The 12,109-nt window shown below is 42.6% G+C and overlaps 1 protein-coding gene across 3 annotated transcripts in view; it reads right to left on the bottom strand.

The window, feature by feature from the left end:
- Positions 1 to 392: 392 nt before the first annotated feature.
- The window catches only part of LOC121536999 (zinc finger protein Helios-like), a 29,071-nt gene continuing 17,354 nt past the window's right edge, over positions 393 to 12,109 (bottom strand). For 2 of the 3 annotated variants that reach the window (XM_041844707.1, XM_041844706.1), the window contains exons 4-8: positions 9,702 to 9,890; positions 8,160 to 8,327; positions 2,817 to 2,954; positions 2,358 to 2,489; positions 393 to 1,244 (exon numbers count right to left, since the gene is read on the bottom strand). In XM_041844707.1, the coding sequence (XP_041700641.1) occupies positions 424 to 1,244; positions 2,358 to 2,489; positions 2,817 to 2,954; positions 8,160 to 8,327; positions 9,702 to 9,890 (1,448 nt within the window). In that variant the 3' untranslated portion in view covers positions 393 to 423. The remainder of the gene's footprint in view (positions 1,245 to 2,357; positions 2,490 to 2,816; positions 2,955 to 8,159; positions 8,328 to 9,701; positions 9,891 to 12,109) is intronic. The other variant, XM_041844708.1, reaches the window with a different exon arrangement.

Below are 12,109 nucleotides of genomic sequence, written 5' to 3'. Positions count from 1 at the left end.
ACAACAAACAAGTCCAACAGTACATTATTCAGCAAGAAAGGAACAGTGAAAATACTTATAAAACTATAATATAACTACTCACAGTATTAGCTGCTCTGTGACAATCTGAGACACACCATGACAAAACTGTCTAGGTGTACTACTTCTTTGTGATTTTTTTTCACTTAAAGAAAATCCCTCACATGAGATATATATCTCAACCTCAAATTTTTTAAAACACCTTGAAAAATAAAAATGTGTATTTGGCCCAGACCTTCATATATTAGTTTGGAATGATATATAGCTAGTATCATTATGCTGCAGCAAATGTTGGTTACATTTCTCTCTCCTGGTTGGTTGCATTGACCACACACAGTTATCTCAACATCACTGTGCTGAGGTGGGATGGGGGGGGCAGGGGTGGCTCCTGTCCTGTCCAGCCCTCTAGTTGAAGGTGTGTTCCCCGCGGATGATGTGAGATGAGAACTCATAGCGGTCCTTACTGCGGTGGCCACAGATGTTGCACTCCAGCGGGTCCCTGTAACCATGACAACCCATGTGGATGGTGTACATGACATGGTCCAGGAAGAGAACGCGGCAGTGTTCACACTGGAATACCCTCATCTCCCGCCCCTCTCGCCCAAACACACGCACCCCTTCCCGACTCATAGGCCTCTCTGCCGCCCCTCCCTGGGCCATCTCAGCTACGCCTCGCCCCTCCTCTCTGCCGCCGTATGCTGGGCTGGATCTGGGACGGTGGTGGGGGTTGTTCCAGTGGTAACCCAGCCTATCCTGTGGGCTGCTCCGGGCGGAGTCGGCCGAGTCTAGCCCACTGTTGCTAGGAGACTCTTTTTCCTCTCTGGTACCCTGGGGGTGGTGCTGCTTGGGTCTGGTAAGGGCGATCGGCCCGTTGGAGGAGGGATGGAAGTCAGGGGGAGGAGGGGGCAGAGGTGAAGGATGAGGTGGGGCGTTGCGGCTACCCGGTCGGTCCATACGCAGCTCTGGCCCAAGAGGGTAGACGTGGTGGAAGAGGGGGTTGACCATGGGTACCACCTCAGCCATAGAAAGGGACGGCTGTGGACGGTGGGGACCATGGGGGTGGGGGTGGTGGACCAGGGGCCTCGGGGAGTCAGAGCCCAGGTAAGAGATGGCGTTGTTGATAGCCTGGTCCATCATGTGAGCCTGCATCAGCTCTGCCTCTTTCTCATATTTCAGACCCATCTCATAGCTCAGCTCCGGGTAACTGTAGCGCATCATCTTCTCACCTGCAGAGCACAGCTTGCATATTACCACAATGAAACTCACATATGCATAAGCTCACCGTAGGAGAAATTGTCCAGTCGAATGACATCACTGGATAGTACAGAATACATACAACTGTAACTCTATAGCATATGAAAGAGTGCCTTAATTTTGTGTGCGTCTAACCTTTCCATTTTTAATAAGCTAAGCATTACCAAAGTACACTTCCTTTTCTCTTGCTTTCATCTTATTGTATTTTCTCTTGTGTTGTTTAATAGTGGAAAGCCCCATCCATCTGAATGCACTGTTTAACCCCTCCAAAACAGGGATGCGGTGAGCTGTTTTGCTCTTCTCTCGATAAGAGCTATTGCAGAGATACAGGTGTAACAAACCACAGAGTGAAAAACATGTCCTCGTCTCTCTCATCCGCTCTCTGTGTCTCACTCTATCTCTTCTTCTCTATCTAATAGTGCAGTAAATAATAAAAACAAAATAATTGTCTTCAGCACTAAAATGCAAAAATTGGCGGTTATATGCCAACAAAATGTTTACAACACTGTAACAATTGTTTCGTAATACAAAACTAATGTATTTATTAATGTATTTCAATAATTATCAAAAATGTTAAAATTAAAAATTAAAAAGATTGAGAAATATTCAGAGTGGAACAACTGGATCTGAAATTTGAAAATTTACATTAATCCAACAAAAGTGTGCAGTATGTGAATAGTGTCTTAATTTCTACCGTTTAGTCAAGGTCATCTGTTAGTTGCTGAACAACAGTATCATGTTTCAATGTACCTCTGCCCAGGCACGCAATTCAATTCATTTTTTGCATGCATACACTCATTCTGTTGCAGTTCTGTTAAACTGAACATAACAAATAAACAGTCAAAACTGTAGACTGAATTTAATCCAACAGAACAGGTCAAATTCAATCCCAAAATGGGATTAACTAAATACCCTACTGATACCCTTAATACCATAATTATGAAAATTACATAATTATTATTCTAAAGAAAAATTACAAAATATACAATAATTATCTAACCTACTATTAATAATTGTGAGTTAGGGGTCCTTACGGTGAACACATTATGGTGCCCCCAGACAGGAAGTGATGCAATGATGCTTACCCACAAACTTCTGTGGAGTGGTGCTCTTCCTCTTCCCTACGTTACTCTGCAGTTTCTCAATGACAGGTGGCCGGTTTAATGTTGCCATGGCAGCGGCCTCTACCAGGGGCCTCTGCTCTTTAGGGACCTCACCTGGGGGTCAGGAGTCAGAGCATGAGAGTGTGTGAGTGTGTGTGAGGTCTGCGCCAAGGCTTGTAGGTAGTAGGTGGCTGGTGTGTAAAAGTAACATAAGTAGAGTTCACAGGGTACTCACACAAACCATAAAAAGGAAGGAGGAAGAGAAGCTAAAATTATCTTTAATTTAACTCCATACCTAAATTATAAATGATAAATGATAAAAGGTTCAAGTGCAAAGTGTAAAAAAGGTGCCAAAGAAAAAGCAAATGTTTCTGAGTCCATGCCATCAACAGAGATACCATATAGCAGGTCTCTGTACCAGAGCAGGACATTCACACTCACCTGGATAAGGCCCAGTGTTGGAGGTGGGATCCATGCCAGCACTCTGAAGGTAGTTATGGCAGCGCTCTTTATGCTCCTCCAATGACGTCCTCTGTTTGTAGCTCCGCCCACAGTAGTCACACTTGTGTGGTTTACCCACTAAATTAGAGAAATGACATCAAAGGAAAAAACTATTAATTTCATTCATTCATCAACTCACATAAACAGACAGGTAACGTAATTCTATTTGAACTCTCTAGGAGGTTTTAGTAAACACATAGAACCCGTGGAGAACACAGAAACTAGAGCAGGGCTATGAGCTCATGGAGTCATAATTGTTCCATTAGTGGGATCCCACACACCATCATTGCCAACCAGACAGAGAAGGTGTGGGCAGGCGAGATATACCAAGACACTCGAATACACACATTTGCCTTTCATACGCCCTGGAACAACTGTTAAAACCTACAACTCTTCCGGGAGCCCATCACTACTACTACGGTGCATAACTCAATTGGCCTGCTGTACACAGACACAGATACACTCTGCATCCCGTTGTAGAAGGAAAATAACTCTAACGTCAGACCTAAACAACATATCTGTTTCTCCTCAGCAGCTGGAGGTGGGGAGTGATTCATGCTTCCAGTTCCATTCAGATGGGGTCTATGCTGGTGAGACTGGCCAAAATCTCCTCTAGCTTTCCCCTAGAGAAGATCGATCCATTGATCCTTCCTTCCATCCTCCCTTCCTTCCAATCTTCCTTCATTCATTTATTAATTGTCCTTCAATCATTCACTCATGAATGAATTACTCATGAATGAATTAATACAATTGGCAACCAAAGGCTGAAACTACTGAAGAGTACTAATCAAAGTCTTCTGTAGTAGAAACAAGGCTCTGAAAGTCCTCAGAATGAGTCATAAAGGGGGAACAGTGGTCCAGACGACACCAAGCAGTGGCCCAGACACTGGCACAAAATAGGTGCCGTTCACATGAGAAAATGTACTAGCACCAGAGGTTACTAGAAACTACCTGACCTGTTACTGTGGGAATAACATGTTTCAGTCTGACAAGTACTTTGAAAGTAAGACACAGATACGCTTATGTAACATTTCACTAAGTCTATCAGAACATATTGATATTTGGACATATTGGTGAGTGGGTGAACGTCTGGTTTACATTTTTCAAGCTGATCTCAAAAACTTGATTGTGGAAAAAATCTGACTGTGTAGGTTACTTGTCTTGTGGTCTGTGAATGCCAATTGGTTTAGTGTATTTGAGTAAGCTTTATACTAGCAATGGCATCATCATGTAATTTACAGGTCATGATCATCATCATTACAGAACACTTGCCCTATTTTACTTATGAGTCTCTCCTTATGTAGCCTAATATAATGTCACTGTAATTGAAAAACACCCTGAACTGTCTGTCTGCTCCAATGATCTCAGCCACAGCACCTGCTAACTGTAGCCAGCCGGATTGGGCAGTCACACTTTCATATTGGAATAGGCAACACACAAACACACACACACACACACACACACACTCACACACACACACACACACACACACACACACACACACACACACACACACACACACACACACACACACACATTTTATTATATTACTCATTAGCAAAACCTCTGGCCTTTTGCTGATTTTGGATGTATCACAAAAATCCCACTTTCAGCAGCTATTCTTGAACATGCAAATAGCCTCATCTTTCTCTGCCTTCAGACACAGTTGGCTGCATCCAGTTGGGTGATAAACAGGAACCTATCTCAGAAACGTATTGTTGTCTCATGTAATGTAAAAAAATGAGTGAGCCTATCACTCCTAATGTTGCACCTTAAACACCTTCAAGATTAACCATTTGCACACATTTGCATAGCAATTCAAATAATTATTTGATTCACATTTAACAATGTGTTTGGGGATGGGTTTAGATACAACACAGTCCATGTAGTGCCACTCTGTGTCTTGACAGTGACACGGAAAAGTATATTCTTGTCTTGCACATCGGATTGTGCAATACATGAAAGCGTTCACCTGTCGCTGTCTCTCTCTCTCTGTTTCTCTGTCTCTCTCCCCACTCAATCTATCTCTCCACACCTAACCTCCCTCTCTCGTCACTGGGGGCAGGGAGAGAGAGGGAGAGAGAGAGAGGAGAAAGCAGAAGAGGCCTTTTATCTAGAGAACGCCATGCCAACCTACTCCCTATGCCACAGAAGAGTTCCTAACATTCCATTCAACCCTCAGGTAGTGTAGTAGGCAGGCTGAGGGGTAGAGGGGATTCATGCAGCACTACCACATACTACAGCACTGCATAGGGAACTACAGTACACCTAAATGTGCCGCCTACACTGACTTGAGGAGGGTGAAGAATTAATTTAGCCTAACAAAACAGGAAGTGAAAATGAGAAAAAGGTCAAAAGAGAAAGAAAGAGACATGGAGAGAGTGTGTGAGAAAGCATGACAGAAAAAGAGAGAGCGACACAGAGGGCTCTATTTTAACAAACTTAACTCAATGGTAAATCTGGTAGCGCTATAGGTTCGGGATTGTGTCAGAAATATTTTTTCTATTTTCACAACCAGAATTATGTGCGCAGTAGTTGGTGATGGCACGAATGGGCTGGGTTTTGATGAATAAAAACGTTGTGGGTGTGTCGAGGGTTGACACCTCACTGGCCAATTAGAACATGCTCCGTGGTTAAATATGTGGTTGCTTCAAGTTGTCTATTTACGGTCTTTCATGTATTGCATTGTAATCAACTCCAATTCGAATGTTAGTCCGTTATAGCCCAGTTCGTTAAATAGCCTGACCCATATTTGCTAAATATGTTAAACATACTAAATATGTTGAACACAGACTAGGCAACTTAGACTATGGCTGGTTTTACGCACATCCAAACTTTTCACAGGAGCTGGACAAAGATCCAATATAAAGAGAAAGGGAGATTGTCCACTCACCGTTATAATGCTCCCAAATGAATGTTTTATAAACATCATGGAACCATCTCACAGATCATATTTGCACTTCTCCAGAAATAGCAGACGAAATAGCATTGCATTCGAGCCATGTACAGTGCCTTCAGAAAGTATTTACACCCCTTGACTTTTTCCACAATTTGTTGAGTTACAGCCTGAATTTAAAATGGATTCGATTTAGATTTTGTTTCACTGGCCTACACACAATACCCCATAATGTCAAAGTAAATACTTTGTAGAAGCACCTTTGGCAGCGATTACAGCTGTGGGTCTTTCTGGGTAAGTCTCTGAGCTTTCCATACCTGGACTGTGCAACATTTGCCCATTATTATTTTCAAAATCCTTCCAGCTCTGTCAAATTGGTCTTGCCATAGATTTTCAAGTAGATTTAATTCAAAACTGTAACTCGGCTACTCAGGAACACTCACTGTCTTCTTGGTATTCAACTCTAGTGTAGATTTGGCATTATGTTTTAGGTTATTGTCCTGCTGAAAGGTGAATGAATCTCCTAGTGTCTGGTTGAAAGCAGACTGAACCAGGTTTTCCTCTAGGATTTTGCCTGTGCTTATCTCCATTCCGTTTCTTTTTTATCCTGAAAAACTCCCCAGTCTTTAACGATTACAAGCATACCCATAACATGATTCAGCCAACACTATGCTTGAAAATATGGAGAGTGGTACTCAGTAATGTGTTGTATTGGATATACCCCACACATAACACTTTGTATTCAGGACAAAAAGTGCATTTCTTTGCCACATTTTTTGTAGTATTACTTTTGTGCCTTGTTGCAAACAGGATGCATGTTTTGGAATATTTTTTATTCTGTACAGGCGTCCTTCTTTTCACTCTGTCAATTAGGTTAGTATTGTGGAGTAACTACACCCTTAGAAAAAAAGGTGCCATCTAGAACCTAAAAGGGTTTTTGAAGAAAACGTTTTAGTTCCAGGAAGAAACGTTTTGGTTCCAGGTATAACCGTTTTTGGTTCAATGTAGAACCCTTTACACAGAGGGTGCTACATGGAACTAAAAAGGGTTCTCCTATGGGAACAGCCGAACCCTGCCACCTCAGAACAAGCGAGCTGATATAAGACAGCTAAGTTACCAACCCTGGTGCCAGTGTTAGAAAATAGCAGAGTGCTGGCTTTTACAAGTCGAAATTGTCAAAGAGCGTGTGTAATACCAGCCGAACATAGAGCCCAGAGAGAAAGACCCACTGGTAATGGGTAGCTACAGCATTCCAACAGGACAACGACCCTAAGCCCATAGCCAAGACAATGCAGGAGTGGCTTCGGGACAAGTCTCTGAATGTCCTTGAGTGGCCCAGCCAGAGCCCGGACTTGAACCCAATCGAACATCTCTGGAGAGACCTGAAAATAGCTGTGCAGTGACGCTCCCCATCCAACCTGAGAGAGCTTGAGAGGATCTGCAGAGAAGAATTGGAGAAACTCCCCAAATACAGGTGTGCCAAGCTTGAAGCGTCATACCCAAGAAAACTCAAGGCTGTAATCGCTGCCCAAGGTGCTTCAACAAAGTACTGAGTAAAGGGTCTGAATACTTATGTAAATGTCATATTTCCGTTTGTTTTTTTCATACATTTGCAAAAATGTCTAAAACCTGTTTTCACTTTGTAATTATGGGCTATTGTGTGTAGATTGATGAGGGGAAAAAATGATGTAATCTATTTTAGAATAAGGCCGTAACGTAACAAAATGTGGAAAAAGTCAAGGGGTCTGAATACTTTCCGAATGCACTGTACATGTGAATACTTCTAAGAGGACAACACTAGAGATTAGGGTATACTGTCGTGTGTCCCAGATCTCAAAGAAGAGGCAGGGGAGAACACAGAGACAGAGGCATATGATGCAGAGATAGGAAAGTGGGTTACAGTTAGAGCAACACAGCGCAGTGTTTCTCTGGTCTACCCATACTGTATATCTACAGAGAACAGAGAGAGTTCCTTTCTGAGGAGACGTGAGCTGAGCAGGTTATAGGAACAGCATGTCCTGGGTGCCTAACCACAGCCCTCATCTGTCTGCACAAAAATCCCCAGAGAGATGCATCCATCCAACAATACGAAACCCTGTCAGGGTTAGATATTTGTGGGGACTGTTGCTAATCTGTCTCACACAAATTTAGACACAGGCCAGACCAGATCATGCTTTAAGTTACAACGAGATAGGCCTGTTCTATAGCATCAACATAGTATGGACTATTTGAGAAGTTATTGAAACCAGGATAAATACTCAGGAGTAACCACAGTAATGAAAAAGTTAAAGGAAGCATAGACCCAAGACAAAGGGAATAGGAAGACAAGGAGAAAAATAGGAACATAGAGGAAGAAACGAAAGAAGAGAGGACGCAGAGGGGCTGACCTGAGTGTGTGCGTAGGTGGCCTGCAAGTGCGTCACGACGGCGGCAGGCATAGCTGCAGAAGGGGCATTTGAAGGGCTTCTCCCCCGTGTGCAGCTTGATGTGTCTCAACAGGTTGCCCTTCTGAGTGAACGACATGCCACACTGGTTACACTGGAATGGCCTATCACCTGAGAGGGGCACAGGAAGTGTTAAACTGGAACGGGGTACCACTCGAAGGGGCACAGGAAATGCAGGCTCTCATCTCTCCCTCCCCCTTTTACATACAGCCAGATCAGCAACACACAATACCCACCAGCTACCTACTCTTGCTACCTAGTCTTGAGTTGCCACAAGTCTCGATTTCACTCGGCTAGTGGACCGAAAATACTTGAGAAAGACGGAAATGGAGGTTCGCAGCTACTCAACAGCAATCAACACATTGCAATGGTAAAACATGGTTAGATTGGTAAAGACAAGCAACACGCCTTAGCTGAGAACGTTGTAACATCTCAAGTAATGCAGAGAATATATTTCTAGGAGGATTGTCAGTGGGTAGAAAAACACTAACGTGTGGTGTCTGATGTGTGCTGTGTACAATTGATACATTTGAACTACAACCTACAGTTGTCACTACAGAGCCATTTATTGTATATCTACAGTAATAGTGTCTGGAGTGTGGTGAGATGAGGTGTTAGATCTCCACCCTAATAGCTCTGCTCTGGGTCTCTTCTCACCACACAGTAGGTGTAGAAATACAGTGAGTTTTTATCAGGCCCCTGGTAGGGCTGTAGACCTTCTACACACACATACACAAACACCACCACCACCAACACCACTAAGTTGGTATAAGTTAATAAGGCTTAGTGTGCCTGTCAAAGTCTCTTCAGATAGTAAATGGTTAAGACTTAGACAGTCTTACAGTGTGTCTTAAAATCTTCCATTGCGTAAAAATACTGGACATCTTTAATTCCAGCTTTACCATGGAAGTATGTTTGTCTGTATCTATGCAAAAAGTTTGCCCGGTTCACCAGTAAACTACAGTAATCTCATCAACATCTTGATGATCGTCTCTTGATCTGCAGCCGAACATTTGGAAAAGTGAAATGTGATCCTAAATCTGTGAAGGCCGAGACACAATAATAGCGTCAGTTAAGGGCTAGGGAACAGGTTGTGGAGGATTCCTGGGATGTTTTCCATGGAAATGATTCCAAGGCTAAACTATTGTATTGTACAAAACAGCAAAGCTCTCCACCTCCACACCCGTAGAAACAATTTCTGACTCACACAATTTTTTCTTTTTTTTAATCATAGGATGAGAGACGTACAATTGCTTTAGTCTGTAAAATACATATCTCATAGGGAGCTACCACGTGAAGTATCATTTATCCATCATTTATTAACGTATAACTAATGGGTTTTTGCAGATTGTTAGATGTTAATGGTAAAACATTGACATTCCTTAGATACATCACAGATTATTGAGTCATTGTTGTTCAATTTAAAGTACATTAGGTTTGGGCCATAAGGGACATAAGGGGAAACCACTTTAGAGAAACATTTACCATTGGGCAGCCGAGTTCCTGGGTCACATGACCCATCTGACCCAGGGACCCCATCCTGTAGGTTGTTTGGGCTGTCAATCATGGGCTCTTCCAATCCCGATTCCTCTTCCCCGCTTTGTCCTATATCCTCTGCTGTGGTCCTCCTGTGCCCTTCATCTTCTGGCTCTTCTTCTTGTTTGATGGTGTTTTCTGGAAGAGACAGGTATGACCAATCAAATTACTGTTTTTCAGACAATACATGACAATCACATGACATGGCTTTAGTGGGTGATCCTTGTTCTTCCAGTAAGAGGTGCAGTGGCTCTAAACCTTGTAAATCTGTTTCTCTTTTAATGTATACCTCCATTGATTGGAACAAGGTAATGTTGCATGTTATTTCCCCTGGAGAAGCAAGTAATATAATGATGCTCAACATAAATTGCCAAAGTTAATGATAAATCCTAGAGGCAGGGACTCTCCACATCTGACTAACAATGGTTAGTTATTGGTACATTCTTGGAATTGTATGCAATTATTACTGCTATCTTTTTTAAACCTGAGACTTTTGGAATTTACACAGTAAAGTAGTTATGTGGAGAAAAGTCCATGTGGGTTTCGACTTGACTGGCGCTGGGAGACTGGCTGGCTGGCTGGATGGGGGGAGACTCTGGCTGACTAAAGGCACGAACGCCTCAACTCTACTGGGTTGGCCACTAGACTCTCAGTATCCCTCATCCGACGTTATAGGGAGGCTGACACACAGACACACAAATATGGCCCAGATTCATATTCCTCCAGTCTGGCTTAAGTAACTTTTGACTCTTGAGTCACTAGGGACACACACACATAGCCACAGAATAATATTTAGAGATCGTCCTTTCCCACACAACTGTTGAAGGTGCAATATGCAGAAAATGTACCATCTAAAATATATTTTCAATAACCAAAAATATTGTATTTTCAGCTGTTTAAAGCCGAAAGTAAAAGACACAAAAACAAAACTTAAGACCGGGAAGCATAGAAACAGCACACATAAATTAGAACATATCTACCACTTCTTAGACTTACGTTCAATGAAAATGACAGATCTATAACTTACATTTCTATGTGAATTTGGTCGGGTCGCCCACAAAGTTACATATTGCAGCTTTAAGATTATGCTATGCTTAGCATATACGTAGGGACCTTACGCTTGAATGTTTGGTATTTGGTATTTTATAGGATCCCCATTAGCTGTTGCAGAAGCAGCAGCTACTGTACTTTTCCTGGGGTCCACACAAAACATAAAGCATGACAAAATACATAACACTATTAGACAAGAACAGAAACACAAATTTAAAATAAGAACAATAGAATAAAAAATTGTCCTGTACTGCGTATACATACAGCATATTCATTACAGCATATACAGTACATACAAGTTTTTAGGTCATTCAAGGTCAGAGGCATTGTGCCGTGAAAAGAAGACTTATTGCATTCCTTCACAGTAGCCTGAAGGAAAACCTGATACGGACGATAATCTTAACCATCCAGACAAGCCTGTTTGTGATTTGTGACTGAGACCATAATCATGGTGTGGGTACGGAAGGAGCCGGAGCAATAAACCCAAACCTCTCACATCCATATCATCCATCCCCTAACTGGGTCCCTTCAGGCTCCTAGGCTCCATTAAAGGGGATTTTGGCAATTAAGCCACTTACAGTTTCTACGTCCTGAGAGTCAGATGAACTCGTGAATACCATTCTTATGTTTGCATCCAGTATGAAGGAAGTTAGAGGTCGTTTTGCGAGCCAATGCTAACTAGCTTAGCGCAAAGACTGGAAGTCTTCCTTCATACTGGACCAGGCACTTGCACAGATAGAGCCGTAGGTGTGCTGGAGCACCTGCCCCCTTGCCCTCCTATGAAAAAAAGTGCCCTTTTGATTGGTGGAATATTTTCAAAAAGAATTCCATTTTATTTAATACTTTTGTCTCTTTTCTCTCTAACTTTAAATGCAATGAATTGCCCATCAAACTATATAATTTCATAAACTCATGAATCTTGAAAAAAGTCCTCTCTTCCGCCCTTCTGCCACCGTGAGCACTAGTGTGCTGCTGCACTCGTCCGGCCATACACTAGCGATGAGTTTCAAATGAATACAGCCAGTAGTAGGTTCATTTGGAGTTGCTAGCATGTGTTGTCTCAGGGTCAGGGACAGGGATGGGGGACCCTGCATTCTGACTCTTTGTCAGTAGCAGAACAAATTCAAATCAAGTAAAGACTAGTTAGCTTGTTTTGACAGCATAGCCTAGCTAACTAGCTAGCTGAGTCATCTAGCCTACATTCGGGATGATCAGCTGATATAGCTCAACCCCATAGGCGTTCTAGCAAATCTAAGGCCTATGTTTAAATAGAGTCGATATCCACGGCCCCGCTGACATTTTATAGC

Source organism: Coregonus clupeaformis, chromosome 23 (assembly GCF_020615455.1).
Source record: "Coregonus clupeaformis isolate EN_2021a chromosome 23, ASM2061545v1, whole genome shotgun sequence".
NCBI classification, from domain to species: Eukaryota; Metazoa; Chordata; class Actinopteri; order Salmoniformes; family Salmonidae; genus Coregonus; species Coregonus clupeaformis.
Note: the sequence above shows the minus strand (reverse complement) of the source record. Positions and strands in the feature narration are given on the sequence as shown.